The sequence below is a fragment of the Helobdella robusta genome, assembly GCF_000326865.2.
Source record: "Helobdella robusta unplaced genomic scaffold HELROscaffold_87, whole genome shotgun sequence".
Taxonomy (NCBI): Eukaryota; Metazoa; Annelida; class Clitellata; order Rhynchobdellida; family Glossiphoniidae; genus Helobdella; species Helobdella robusta.
Window position 1 is genome coordinate 400422 of NW_008705498.1, and position 16361 is coordinate 416782.

The following is a 16361-nucleotide window of genomic DNA, read 5'->3' on the forward strand; positions in this document are numbered from 1 at the left end:
GTGATAAGTGTTGTTGGAATAAGAAACAACAGTGGAGNTTTGTTCAAACTTGTTGCAAAAACTGTTAGACCGTTGAATTCTGAAGTCGAAGTTAACTTTGTCAATGATCAAGATGCATTGCAGTTATACCATGAAAGAATGGGACATCAGAATAAGAAACGTGTTAAAATGCATCGATCAAGAGATGTTATTTTTGATGAGAAGGTTGTCAAACCAAATTCAGTGATTTTGCAAGAAGAAAGTTGTTCAGATGATACAGTTTCGATTGATATTGAAATCAAAGATGAAAATAAAGAAACTTTGATTAAAGAAAATATTTCAACTGATGAAGATGTTCACAACCGTAGTTCAGTTTTATCTGATGAAGAAGATCAATCTGACTGTTGTAATCAAAAGACCAAAGGTATGGTTTTACGTGACAGGAATAATATCAAAAAGCCATCTTGTTATGATCCTTTCGTTATGTCTGCATTATGTGAAGTACTTGAACCAGAAAGCTACAAAGATGCCATTCAAAGTAATGAAAAAGATGAATGGTTTAAAGCCATGAACAGTGAAATGCAGTCATTAAAGGAAAATCAAACGTGGGATTTGGTAAGTCTTCCAAAAGGTCATAAGGCAATACCATGCAAATGGGTCTACAAGGTAAAACACAATCCAGATGGCTCTGTTGAACGTTTTAAAGCCAGGCTAGTGGTAAAAGGTTTTTCTCAGAAAAAGGGAATTGACTATGAAGAAACCTATAGTCCTGTGGTCAGAAGTTCAACTATAAGAACACTATTAAGTGTTGCTGCAAATGAAAAGATGTCACTCATGCAGTTTGATGTGTCAACAGCATTTCTATACAGCAAACTAGATGAAGATATTTACATGGAGCAACCTGAAGGTTTTAAAAATAATTCAGGAAGAGTCTGTAAACTCAAGCAAAGTCTCTATGGACTTAAACAAGCTCCAAGATGTTGGAACAAACGCTTTGCTGAATTCTTGAAAAAGAGACATTTCAAACAAAGCGATGCAGATACTTGTTTGTTCATTAGAATACAGGGAGGAAAGAAACTCATACTTGCACTGTATGTTGATGATGGACTAGTTGCAGGAACCGATAAAGAAGAACTAAAAATATTTGAAAAAGAATTAAAGTCAGAGTTCAAGATAACATCTAAACCTGCAACATATTTCCTTGGATTAGAGATTAATCAAGATGAGAAAGGAAATATTAATGTCAGTCAGTTATCCTATACAAGAATGATTCTTGAAAAGTTTGGGATGAGTCAGTGTAAATCCTGTACAACTCCGATTTCAAAATTTGAGGAGTTCGATGAAAACAAAAATGAACACGAGGAAGTGAAATTTCCTTACAGATCGGCAGTTGGTGCATTGATGTACTTGATGATGGGAACAAGACCAGATATTGCATATGTAGTTGGAGTAGCATCCAGAAGTTTGGAGAAACCCAGCAAGTCCAATGTAGCACAAGTCAAGCAAATTTTCAGATATTTGCAAGGCACAGCTGATGTCGGTATTGTTTACAAGTCTGGTCAAAACAATACACTTATAGCCTACAGTGATGCAGATCATGGAGGAGATAAATCTAGTGGAAGATCGACATCAGGTGTAATCTGTATGTTTGGAGGAAGCGTGATCAGTTGGTTTAGCCAACGTCAACCCTCAGTTGCGATTTCAACTACTGAAGCAGAAATCGTTGCCGCAAGTAAAGCAGCTCGTGAAGTGATATGGCTCAAACGATTGTTGAACGACATTGTAGATCCAAAGAAAAAGCCAGAAATTTTTGTCGACAATGAAGCAGCAATTCGTTTAACACACAATTCAGAACTTCACAGAAGAACAAAGCACATCCACATTAGACATTTCTTTGTCAGAGAAAAAGTTGCAGAAGAAAAAGTTTCAGTTGAACGAGTTGCGACAGAACTTCAAGTTGCTGATGCCCTGACAAAACCAATGGTAGGACCAAGACTAAAGAATCTGTTGTGTGCGATGGGTCTTCAGAACATTTAGGTTAAGGTCATCTAATGTTTTAAATAAAATGAGAAGGTGTTAAGTTTTATGTTTTATATTAAAACATGTGTTTTCATTATCGATGATTCCTCTGTTTCTAAATTTATTGGTAGGAAGAATTCCAATTGCCCGTTGTTGAATATTTATTATCGGACGTCTTCGTTCTATGAGTATTGATTCGGCTAGTCGTAAATTATAATGGTTGTTATTATAATGTAAGATTTCAACATTGTGGTCCAAGATTTGTCTAGTAATTTTAGTTTTGTGGTTCTCTTTCATGTGATTCTTAATTGGAAGTTAACTAACGCCGAACATGCTGTGATTGCATATAACAAATAAATAAATATATATATACATACATGCATATATATATATACTTAGATATATATGTATATTGTTGTATGTAGTTCATCTGGTATTTATAGTATTTTTAACAAAGGAACTCTGAGTTCCATTGGTACTTTATATATATATATATATATTTATTTTATTTATTACGGAGACCAGAAGCGCAAAGGCTTATATGGCCACCAAGAAAAAACAACATCAAATCAAGCAATAAAACGAAATCAAGAATTAACATGAACCAAAGAAAATTAAAATTAATGTTCATTCCAGGAAAAATAACTAACAAAATTATACGTTAAATGAAAAATTGTTGAAATCCAAAGATAATAATTATGACACGCTTTCGCCTAAACAAACACGGATATAAAAGAAACCTTTTACATCAGTGTAAAAAAATAAAAATGTTAATCTCATAAATTTGTTATAAACCAATAAGAAATGAAAATATTTAATAATAATTGACAAAATGATTGTTTTTTAAAAGGTTCAATATAATTTTTTTAAATTTAGATATATTATCCACTTGCTTTACCTCAACGTTTAAATTGTTCCACAATTTCAATCCATAAATGAATATCGACTGATTATATAATTCTGTTCTATGTTGCGGTATCCGAAACTCATGGGTATGCCTTGTTTGTTTATCATTTAAATTATTATGCACCATGTAATTTGCAATAAAATGTGGACATTTGTTGAAATTTATGATATGAAAAAAAAAATATTAAGATTTTAAGTATGTAAATTTGTGTGGGAGTTAAGATGTTAAGATTTACTCTAAAAGAAGTTACGTGATCATATCTCCGTAAACCAAAAAATATTCTAATGAAATAGTTCTGTAATTTTATTAAAATATTCAAATGCGATTTAATGTTTCTGCCCCATATTATTATACAATAATTCAAGTATGGATATATAAGTGTGTAATATAAATTTAACAATATATATTTGGGAAATGTGAATTTTAGTTTATTAATTATTCCAAGGTTTTTACTTATTTTTTGGAAATTGACAAGATATGTTCCTTCCAATATATATATATATATATATATATATATATATATATATATATATATATATTACAATATTCTATAAATTCTACCGAAAAATTAAAAATCTTTATAATTGATTGATTGATTGATTTGAATAATTGTAAAAATTATGGTCTATTACCAACATATATATATATATACATATATATATACATATATATATATTGTATTGTATTGCAGAATTTATACAGCGCCTCTTGTGAGTTGACTTCAGAATCAATCAATCAATCAATTAGCTTATAAAGCACTATTTCCGCGATGTTCAACAGCGCTCCTCAATGAATTTTGAAAACAGATGGGTTTTGAGATCCGCTCTGAACTTCGCAAGTGATGGAGAAGTAGTCAGAGAAGTAGGCAGAGAGTTCCAGAGAAAAGGACCAGAAAAAGCAAAAGCAGATTTGGCAAAAGAGTTTAACACGAGTTAAGAAAAAGCGAAAACAAGAAGACGATCATAAACCAGGGCGTTTAGGTTCAATTAATATATCTGATAAATACTTAAGGAATAATTTAGATTGAGACTTATACATGAACGTGCAAATTAGACGAGCAGCAGAGTTAAAAGCTTTACTTAAAGGATAGAATATAGAGTCAGGAAGACCATAGTAGAGCGAGTTACAATAATCAATCCTAGATAAGACTAACGAAGTAACAAGAAGGAGAAGAGAAGGATCGTCAAGAAAAGGCAAAAGTTTTTTTATTCTACGCAGATGAAAGTAAGAGTTTCTAGCAACACTATTAATCTGAGAAGAGAGAGACATAGTAGAATCAAAGATAATACCTAGACTACGAAACTCATGAGAGACATCAAGAGTTTTAGAATCAGGTAAGATAATAGGAGGATTAGTAATAGAGTGTTTAGATTTATTAAAACAAATTAATTCAAACTTAGACACGTATTATATATATATATATATATATATATATATATATATATATATATATATATATATGTATGTATATATTAATAAACTACGCAGAAGCATAAGTTCAAAAAACTCAACGAACAAGTCAGGATTCCAATGTTTGTTAAAAAATTTGTGATGGTAATGTAATAATAATAATAACAATAACAACATTAATATTAATAAAATTAGTGTGATAATAATATAAACAACAATGACAAAAATAATAAAATCAAAATGGGGAATGGGGCAACAAAAAAAACAATAACAACAAAATCAACAACAACAACAAAATCAACAACAATAACAATAGCAACGACGATAAAAACGATGCATCATCAATCAATTACTACTTCTTGCTTGTCAGCATCTGTGTATTTCAAGCCAAAATAATCCTTCTCTAGCAGATCAATTGATGAGCAAACGTAGTCAATGAGGAAACGCCCCTTCGTATCTCTCTGCAATCAAATGCAAAATTCAATGAAGTAGAAAAATAATGCTTCAAATTACTTCATCATTTGCAAACTGTTTTTAATATTATTTATTAAAAACATGTTCGAGAGGTTTTAATTTTTGCAAATAGTGTCCTTTGATAAAAAAAATTCTATTGGAAAAGATGAAAGAAATCGCGATTTTCAAATGAACCATTTTATTTTATAAAATTAATTACATGTAGTCGAGGTGTATCATTTTAAATGATTTCTCATTATTGTGATCTTGGAAGACATGCTACGAAATAACAATTATTGATTCAAAATGAATGATGCGCCTATACATGATATTGCCGTTTCGTTAGCAACAACTGGTGCATGCGTTCCTGTTTGTCTCCAACTAGAAACCACCAATGACAATTACCAATTAGCATACATTGTTTCTATAATTATCACTAGTTGATTTCTTTTGGTAAAAATACCAAAACTTTTTTCATTTTCCGAGTCTTATAACATTAAAATGAAAACAAAAAACATGAATTTTGTGCTGGTCAGCTGCCACCATCAATTTTATATACCCAGGACAAAGAGGGTATAAGGTCTTTTCCAGTCGCCAACAAGTAGTCACAGTGGTCAGGTGGCTTCAGAAAAGGTTAAAAAATAAATTGGCTGATTTGCAGGAAGACGTCATGCATGGACACTCGCTAAGAACTGGCTTCGAGAGATTTGGACGCGAACCAGAATATTGACTTCAATTGGAAATATCCGAACCTGTGATCATCCCTAACTATAGCAGCTGCGAAATTTTACATAGTTGAAAAAATAATTTTTGGAATGTAGTATTCGCAAAATAAGAGTTTTGAAAAAGTTACATTTATCTACCATTTTCTGAAGGTTAAACTAGGGTTTACGCCTAGATTATAATTGTTGGTCAAACATTCTTACATTTATAACGCACAAATAATAGTTAGTTATCCACATCACTTCAGCTCAATACTTTCCGATCAAAATTATGGATATCTGTTTTGTAACAAGAATCAATGCTAGAGCAACCCTTGTTTATTCATTTATAAAATTTAAAAAACACTGTAGATCAAAACTTCTCACTAACTTGATAGGTGACTGAAAGTGCCTCGGAGTCATCCAGGAACTTAACAGTGCACAAATAATGGATGCTGTCGTAGTTTCTATTCCTTGAAGGTAATTTGAGTAAACCAGGCATTTTTAACGCTGTGCTATGCTGCGATATCCAATGCTACTTACTAAAAAGCGTTGCTTATTCTAAATTAATGTCTAATATATTGAAGCTCACGAAGAAAATAAGAGTTCGAAAAATAGAAACATTTAAAGCTAGTTAAATTGCAAAACCAAATTTAAATAAGTCGAAATTGTTTTGCTGAACTTCAATAAGCATTTTTCGTTACAAAGTCCATGCATTCAACGTGCATTTATTCACTGGTAAATTGTTACATTCGGTTATATATGCAATGCAAATACATATTTAGAAAAAATGTATATACACATACATACAGGTCTTTTTAACTTTAATTCATCATCCGTGTTATATATCGATTTTTGTGCGCAACCTTATAATCTTCATGCAGTCTGTACGTGGCTCGCGTGCACATTCATCTTCTACCTGCACTTAATACGCTTCTTATATAGTGACATACATCTAAACAGGTTCTCATATAACGCCCAAGTTTACGCACCGATAGGATTGGGAAACAAACCATTTTAACATGAGATGTTGTTTGTGTTATAACTTGCGCATTATCATACCACACAATTCATATAAAAATTTACTACTCGAAGATAACCCTATAAAACTTGATGGCAAAAATTTGCATATCGCAAAATAAAAACACACGCAAGAAAATATATAATGTGTGCACAATTCACCTTCTACAAAAACTTTCTGCAGATTTTTTGAGCCAGTCTGTGCACCCACGCCGAAATATGATGAAACCACATTTGAAAAATATTGGTAAAGCTTGCACGGGTCAGCATGCTTATTGTGCAACTGAAATTTTCAATGAATACATAAGTACCCCGTTAGAAGAACCTCCACATACAGCCGATTGATAAATCATACTAATGTCCCCCTTGCACGAGGACGTACACACGCAACAACCAACCTGTAAAAAATCGATCGACCTTGGCGACGAATGTACACAGCTCAGATCGGCAAACCAAGTGTAAAAATTGTTTGCATGGCTGAACAAATGTACCGCCTTCGAAAAAATCAACACCGTTCTTATTTTATATCATATAATCGGAAAAAAAAATTATTTCTGTCCTTACAATTATAATTCAATACAAGCGTGTTACAAACGAGTCATATTTTCATATTTAGGAACAACCAAATAAATCAAAAGTGATTTGAAAATAATATTTAAGAAGCAGAGTGAACTTGTTTTGTTAGAAGAGTAGAAGAAAATTTTGATTTGGAGAAGTAGTTGTTGTAGTCGATCCTGAGCAGGAGCTGCGTGAGGTGGGGGTTGTTGCGAATTCGAGACAAGATGACGAACAGGAAACCAGACTGGCGGTGGAAGTCCTGGACATCGTGACGATATAACGTAATTCGCAAGTTGTAACAACATAACATGCAAGTCGTAAGAACACAACATGTAAGTTGGCAGGTCGTTTAATGAATAAATGGAGACATGCATTACCTGCAATTATGCCTAGCGATGTTTCAATTATATGTAATTGTAAACACAAAACAGCGCGCATGTTTTGGTATTAGCGATCTGAATGATGATTGAGGCTAGTGACACCTATGCCATGCATGCCATAAATAATAATCGAACGTCCGCCCTACAATTATTTTACGTCAGTTGTATAATATGAAAAGTGTTTCAACAAAAAAAAAACGATTACTGATAATAATAATAATATAATAAATATAATATGAAAAAGTGTTTTGAAAAAAAATAGCGATTACATCCTTCCATTATTTGCCCTCTTTCTCTTCTTCCATTCACCAATCCCCTACTCTCCAATTTCCTATAAACTGAAATCCTATAAACTGTTTTAAAATCTACCTCTCTCTATCCACCTCCCCATCTTAGTTTTGCTCTTATGAAACTTTTACCTTTAAGTTTGAAATTTTTTCAGCGCATCTTCTCTCACTCATTCCCAGCACGAGCCTTTCCAGCTCATTCTTCTTCCATTAATAACATCGGCTATAAATGGTTGTCGCGTTCGATTTCCGACTTTTTAATTTGTGACTGTCATCTCTGGTATTTTTAACCGGTTCTTAAAATTTTCCATAATTGTTTATTTTCAAATACAATCAGCATACAACATCAGATGAAAAGAGTAATGCCAACCAAACTGAAAATAGTAACTTTTTAAATATCTATGAAACATCAGACATCATTCAGATTTGAAATCAATAAAACTTCTCAACTGAGATGTCCTTACTTTTGAAATGTCCTCAAGTTTTTGTTTTTGCACGGAAGTCAGTTCAGCCTGGGCATGGACCACCAGACCATAATATGAATGGCACAAATCCAGAAGAGCCATCAAACAATGGTTCACCTTATTCAAGAAAGTTGCTCCAACTATCACTGCTGTCATTATCATGTCCACCACAAATAATCACCAACATTATAAATTAAATTATACATACACAACATCTCATAACATCACCATCATTTTCCTTTTCATTATCAGAAGTAAGCAGATGCGTAAAACGAATCAACCCTATTTCCAACGCTAAAATAGAGTAAATCAAACAGGAAGAAGTATTGAAAAGAAATGCTGAAGTAACTTGGTTGACGTGGATGAAAGACTGAGCAAGCAGTGAGTTGAGGAAGGTCTCGTGAGCCAGCAGCATCTCTTCAAAGTCAATCTTGCTGCTCTGTATCTTGTCAAACAGGATGCTGAACTGAGACTCAATGACATCCACCTGGCTCGCGTTACGAGTTAAATATCATGATAGCAAGATACTGATGATACGAGAAGGTAATTTGAATTGGGAGGGATAGAAACAAACTTGTAAATAATATTGCAGGTTGTCAACAATGAATGCCATGTGATTCCTTAGTCTCCACTTCAGGGGAGAATGATGAAGAGGACTCTTGTTCTGCTCACTTTTGGCCAGTTTGTTGCAATGTTGATGGCGCTGTTGCATCTGCAGGGACCAGCACTGTTGCAACTCTATCTGAATCCTCTTCACGTACAGAAGAAAAGAAAACAACTGACTGTACCTGCATCAAGAAATTATGAAAGAAAAATGAAACTGACCAACACCAACAACTGATCAACACCAACAACTGACCAACATTCACCACGCAGCAAAAACACACTTATGAACGACAACGTCGGTGAAGACGATATGAAGAGGCCACTGAACATGAGCCACCATCCTCAAACAGTTCCAGCCACTCTCTCGAGTTTGCAGGAATTTCGACGACGACGATGTGGCGGTGATTGACTGTGCTGAGTTGGCGTCTGTTCGTCAGGAAATAAAATGAAACTTAATTAAATCTTATAATATTTCATATGAACTGATTATTTTTGTGAAAGGAAGTTCAGTGATATCGTAAACATCAATAAGTTAAAAAATTAAAATAATAGATAGTCTAGGATACGTAGGCTGTAAAAACGTTTGAAATATGCTAATAAATTGCATACATTGTCACAGAGTGAATAAAAATAATTAATATTTCTTTCTTCTAACAAAAGAAAGAAATAAAACACAAAAAAAAATAATGGGTTGAAAAACTGAGTCACAATGAAAAGAAATAAAGTTGTGATAATAAAAAATATCGTGGCAAACTAATAAGACAAAAACATGCACTTGCAAAATATAAAATAGTTCATTTTAAAAAAGAAATCATTCTCATGTACTTCACTCTTCTGACATAATCCCAACAACATGCAACCAATCCTAACAACATGCAACCAATCCCAACAACATGCAACCAATCCCAACAACATGCAACCAATCCTAACAACATGCAACCAATCCCAACAACATGCAACCAATCCTTACAACATGTAACCAATCCTAACAACATGCAACCAGACCTAACAACAAGCTACCAAGTTTAGCAACAAACAACCAATCTCAGCAACAAGCAACCACTCTTAGTAACATGCAACCACTCTTAACAACAGCAAGCAGTACCTTGGATAACAAGTTGGAATTGTTTGTAGAGTTTCTCATCCAGTGAGTGATCCCTGGCTGCATGCTGGAAGGCCAGGTTCACATCTGCTCCATTGAGAAACAACCAACGATTAAATTTAAGACCAAATTATTTTTATAATACACAATAAAATAAAATAACTAGCTGAAACGTTGTGCGTTACACATGTCTAACAACAATATAACCAAGAAGATAAATATCTCTGCAGCAATCGTCTAAAAATTTATTTGATGAACCTAAAATCATCTTCAACAATGAGCTCATTTTCTAGTTGATAAAATTTTTTAGTTGGTCCATCAAATAAAATGAACCTAAGCATATGTAATATAAAGAATAAAAATAATAAATTTATAAATAAATAAAAAATATATATAAATGTATATATATATCCGTGTGTGTTGTGTGTGAGTTTGTGTGTATCGATATATACATTATATAATATCTGAATATAATAAGAGAGATGAATTACCTCGGTGAGTGGCAAGTGTTGGAGGCTTTGAAAGTAGATGCTGCGATTGGTCAATAAAAGTAAGAAATAATTCACCCCGACCAATCAGAAAAAAATCTTTAAATCTCCTCAAATTTGATTGGATGTCAGCCTCGTCGACCATCAAATTTCTCAATTGCTATATGGAAGTAAAATACTTTCAAAAACATGGCAAAGATTTTTTTGGTTGATTTGCAAACAGCAGCAGCAGCAAACTAACCCCAGCCACGTAAGTTTTGATTTTATCAATGGTGCTCTCAAACTTGATGGCGTCAAATACATCCAATTTGGAAAGTTCATCAATATCCCTGCTGAATTCCTCCTCCCTCAATGACATCATGGACTCTGAAATTTTTTGTTTACAGCTTAACAGCGTTTCAGCACGATGCGGCTATTTTAACGCCCTTGGATCATTAGAAACTAGAAATTATTTGCCCACTCGCTTTGAAACAACAACTACCAATAAGATGATAGATATGTTTCCATTACATTTTTAAATATTTTAAAAATTAAAGATTTATTTGTAACTAAAAATCAACAAATAATTAGAGGATGACTGAGATAAAGTCATCTAATTTATGGTTATCAAAATGAAACTTCAAAGTTTTGTAATATCACCAAATATAAGCAAAAATATCCATCATCAGAATAACGTTCAGAATTTCAAATATGAACAAGCCGTTCACTATCACGCAAGATCTTAAACAAGTTACATCAGCAGGTTGGAAAAATGTCAGAACTAACGTTGTTCCATCCGTGAAAACTAAATGCAATGAGCTTGTCAGTGTTTCAATTGAGAACATTAATTGAGTCAGTTAAATATGGAAGATGCTCACACAAATTTTGAATGCAACGCTATTGAACCTTTAAAAGGCTGCCACATGGAGTGGTAGCCCTTTGTCCTGTTTCCTCTGAACAGATCGACTGACTGGCCGATGAACAAAATTTTCTGAGCAACTCGTACAGAAATGTAGGAAGGCAGCTGTGCCAGGTTCACCTCATACAGGTGAATCCTCTTGGATTTCTTCTCCACATCCTTCATGGTGAACATATTTAAGTTAACATTTAGTGCTAACGTGAAATTATAAAGGTATGGATCTAAAAATTAAACCTGGAATTATAATATAATGCAAAAAAATCAAAAGAAATGTAAAAAATTTATGCATGCAGGCTGATGTTGCTAGAAGAACAGAAGACATATGGCAAGATTGATATAATCATCATCGTAATTCGCACGTCATCTTCATCATCATCATCATTCTTAAATCATCATCATCATTATCACCATCCCCATTGACACATCATCATTCTACTCCCATCATCATCAAATCATCATCCTACTCACATCATCATCATCATTATCAGCCTTGATCACATTGTGATGGTCTTCAAGATGGTGTTGTATGAAGAAGCCCCAACGTGAACCTTCTCCCGTGCTGTTTGTTAACTCTCCATGGAGCATCCATGACAACAACTGTCTGTACAGAACTGTGTGGCAGCACTTGAGGATTCTGATCAGACAGAAATCAAATCCACTTCAGATTTCAAACAGTTTAAAATCTTTTAAGAATTACTTATAACTCTCTATAAGTATATAACTGTATATATATATATAAACATATGCATCCATATATAATATATTGAAACTAATGGTTAAATATTTATAAATAGAATGTTATTTTCATCATGATATAACAAGGAATTAACTTGATTTAACATTTAAAGATTTAATCTGACGGAGACGACATACATGACAGGACAACACCGTGCAGCAGCAGCAGGCACTACACAACATAAATATGAATGAAGACGTTGAAACACACTTGAGTATATTGTCCCGAACGCACTGGACGCCTGTTATGGATGACTTATGCAGCAAGTCCAACACTTCACATCCATGTACCTGACAGATATTCATACACAAAAATTCATAAGGATCATGAGATTTGAGAGAGAGAAAAAAGAGAGAGAGAGAGTGAGTGAGAAAGGTAAAGAGAGAGAGAGATAAACAATCGAATATTTTATCAGATCATAGAAACTATTGCAAACAAGGTATTTGTTCATTATTTTTTAAGCTAAATTGTTACCTAATTAATTAAATGTTGCAAAAACAAAGAACTAAAAATTTGAAAAAAAAAATCAAACCCTGTCATTAGAAACTTGATCGACCAGCAATGAAACTGCCGGGAACCACTGTTGATACTGGAATCATTTCAAATCATTTTTTAAGTTGGATCGATTTGATGGTTTCAGGGAAAAATTTGTTATATAGAAATTTTGTTATGTAGAATTTTTTTGGGGAAAAATTCTATATTGCCTAAAAGGGGTTTCTATGCTATATATTTATAAAAAGCAACCTCCTAATCATTTATTTTAATGAAAGAAAGTAATAATGCATGATATAATTGTAAAAATTAAAATTTTAAAAGAAAAATTTATTCTTTCTTCTATGTAACAATGATTCCAATTCCATTGAAATCAATTGTGATAGAATTCACAAAAATTACGAGAAAACTAGAGCAAAAAATATGGTTCTAAGATATCGAAGGAGTAAAAAACACAGCTCATATCAATTCATGGAATGTTTGCCAGTCAGATATCTCTCTCAACTTTCATAAAGTTTTGTTTAAAAAGAATTTATTTTTCTTCTGCAGAAACAGTTAAATTTTATGTGCAAAATTCCAAGGGATATGAAAAAAATTCGTTGTACAGAGAAATTCGTTATATAGAGAAATTCGTTATATAGAGAAATTCGTTATATAGAGAAATTCGTTGCATAGAAGTCTTGCTATAAGAAGGTCCGACTGTATTTTAAAGTTAAAATTGTAAGTACCAAATTCAGAACTAAATGAAAAATTTGAAAAAAATGAATTTTTACTGAGTGCTATGTAACCAATCAAGAAACTTTTGAATGAAAATATAAATAAACAAATAAGCAAACTTAAAAAAAAACATACATTTTCAGTGGCATATTGAATATAGGCAACAGTGAGATGAGAATCTTTGATCAACTTTTTCTCGAGATCGACTAAAAGCTTCAAGTACGGCTCCAATATTAATTCAAGTCCCTTAACAAAGGCTTTTTTGTACGATCCCTGATGTCTTACCTTAGAATTATCTTAGAGACAAGAAGAAGCAACATTATTCATTAAGGAATCACATGTAGATGAAAGCTACGGAGCTTTAATCTTAAATAGTAGAAATTAAAGAGATGTACTTGTCAGATCGATGTATGTTTTGAATTTGATGTAATGTGTGGCAAGGATGCATATTCTATTCAAGAGTGATTCTTCAGTCGGATGAACAAATGGAAGGTTCTTGGCTACCTGGAATGTTTCAACACGTCACGGTCAATCATTCACTTACAACTGTTCTTCCTTCTAGTCTTTCATTTAGCTTACAACCATACTAGCACTTATTTGGTATTTATTTAAAAACAATATTCATTCATTAAATGTAATTAAGAATGATTTAACTACGCTATGGGGTAGTATAAGTATTAATTATTTTAATTAAATTTAAAAAAAATTTTTAAAAGTAAAATAGTGATGTGTCAACATTTAAAAGTATCATGATGTCATTAATAGGCTATAAGTTTATTATTACCATATAAATAAGCATCATAAATCATATGATTCATATGTAAGTAAATTAAATTAAAAAGCAGTAATAAATAGATAGTAATAAATGTAAAAAAGAAAATTTCTGTGTATTATTGCATTCTTGTGTATCTATTGTATTGTATTGCTTATCATTTAAAATTTATAATTTAAGATATGCACAGAACATTAGTGTAAATTTGGAAGAGACCATATTTTATACAGTATTATATGAATTCTACCGAATTGTTGGCATTATATTAATTTAATCAATTTAAAAGTTTGTCTTTTCAATTTTTCTTACTAAAATTTTTTGGAAATTGTTCAATTTATTGAAAATAGAAATATTATCATTACAAATAAAGCCTATCTATCTGGATCTGCATGATGAATTTGGATAACAAGAGTTTTATTAAACTTTCATACTGAACTTGAATAGAAAAAATTCTATTAGGAAAAATTTAAAAGACATGCCAATAATTCAGTAGAATTCACACAACACTGTACAACACACTACATACATACATATAAATTGAAGACATAATGTATTAATATATGAATTCAGTAGAATTCATATATTAATATAACAAACACTGTACAACACACTACATACATACATATAAATTGAAGACATAATGTATTAATATATGAATTCAGTAGAATTCATATATTAATATAACACTGTACAACACACTACATATAAATTGAAAAGACATGCTAACAATCCAGTGGAATTCATACAATATTGTACATATATTCAATTGAAAAGACATGCCAACAATTCAGTAGAATTCATATAACACTGTACAACACAATACATAAATTAAAGACATGCCCAACAATTCAGTAGAATTCATACAATATTGTACATAAATTGAAAAAACATGCCAACAATTCAGTAGAAATCATACAACACTGTACAACACGCTACATAATTTGAAGACATGCCAACAGTTCAGTAGAATTCACACAACACTGTACAACGCACTAACTACACGCATACGATGGAACTGAGAAAACAATACAATGCAGGAATACACCACAAGAGAAGAAATCAAATTTACCGCGAATTTACCACCTTGACGAGATTAGTTGACTTGTCCAGCACAAAAACATCTCCATCATAGCCACTCAGCACAAATAACAATTCATGCAACATCTTGAAGAAGATGGAGGCAGGCCGCAAGCCAAATAATTACATAATTACGTAAATAATGAATAACAGAAAATAGCTAGATACCAATTTAGGTGTCGTAATTTACGGACTCCCGATTTATTATCGCTTTTTAAGTTTACCAGAGAAAATATATAAATTATATATATTAGAAAAAAAATCAGGTAATTTTCATTTTTCAGTCATGAAACGTTAGTGCTTAAATTATATGATTTTTCAATTGAAAGTATACATTTTTATAAATATTTTATGAATTGAAAAATTAAAGCAAAAAATTTTGATACTTTTTAATCGCTAGATCAAGCTTTTTATTAAACTCATTTGTAAAACGTCAGCAAGTTTTAAAATTATAAATAAATTTTTATGAAAAATTTTTATTTTGTTTTTAATTATTCAATAATAAAACATATTATAAAAAAATATTTTTTTTTTATATTTTCCACCTCAGACTAAATTCCGTTAGTTCTTCATAATGAATTATCAAAGCGTTCGTGTTATCGCTTCTCGGCCTTTTGGCTAAGATCAAAGTGTAGTATCTGTTCTTATCAGCTTAATATCTGATACGCCCTCCATCGGGGGGCATCGATATTAAACTACTGTTTGGAAGCAGGAGACTGTCTCGAGCTTGCTCAGACTTCTCCGCGGGTTGGCCCGGTACTGCAGTACTGCCGGGATCGGCTCACCCTGTCAAAGGGAATTTTTAAGAAAGTTTAAAACAAATCGGAGATTTCTATATTAGGCTAAGTAAATATGGTGTTATATATACACATTTGTTATGTTGTATGTTATGTGTAATATATATATATTGTAAAAACGTGTAAGAAATATGGTTGAAAATAGTTGATCGGTCATCTGATACATCGGCCACTACGAGTACTAAAGCACATCATCGCCCAACTCGTTTTAGGCTCAGTGGCGTAGAAGGGGGGACAGCCTGGGCAGTTGTCCGGCACGCCATTTCAAACGGGCGCACTTTTAAGTTTTTCTATAAAAATTAATATCTAGTCAAAAATTATTAAAAACGTTATATTATAAACGCTAAAAAGAAATATGCCTAGGTTGAATTTTATAGTCGCTACGCCACTGTTTAGGCTAGACCCCTTTTGTCCTTTATGGGACTCATCAGCAGCCCAAATTAAAGCAACAGCTTAGCTCAATTCTTATCTAATTAGATAAGATGGCAGACTAAGTTG

General features: G+C 32.3%; 2 protein-coding genes across 2 annotated transcripts in view; both read right to left on the reverse strand.

Moving 5' to 3' along the window:
- The window catches only part of HELRODRAFT_90674 (hypothetical protein), a gene marked incomplete at both ends in the record, with an annotated part of 10319 nt that extends 4348 nt beyond the window's left edge, over positions 1 to 5971 (reverse strand). Inside the window, 2 exons of the mRNA XM_009032724.1 lie at positions 4672 to 4776; positions 5861 to 5971. Coding sequence (XP_009030972.1) covers positions 4672 to 4776; positions 5861 to 5971 — 216 coding nt within the window. The remainder of the gene's footprint in view (positions 1 to 4671; positions 4777 to 5860) is intronic.
- A 1173-nt stretch (positions 5972 to 7144) lies between these two features.
- Positions 7145 to 15153, reverse strand: HELRODRAFT_182517 (hypothetical protein; the record flags this gene model as incomplete). Its single annotated transcript, XM_009032763.1, has 15 exons — positions 7145 to 7306; positions 8179 to 8295; positions 8528 to 8665; positions 8753 to 8966; positions 9048 to 9210; positions 9890 to 9973; positions 10378 to 10534; positions 10616 to 10740; positions 11260 to 11431; positions 11741 to 11930; positions 12219 to 12298; positions 12541 to 12597; positions 13353 to 13513; positions 13613 to 13721; positions 15073 to 15153. The coding sequence occupies 15 exons, from the start codon at positions 15151 to 15153 to the stop codon at positions 7145 to 7147; spliced, it is 2010 nt and encodes a 669-aa protein (XP_009031011.1).
- Between the last annotated feature and the right edge of the window lie 1208 nt (positions 15154 to 16361).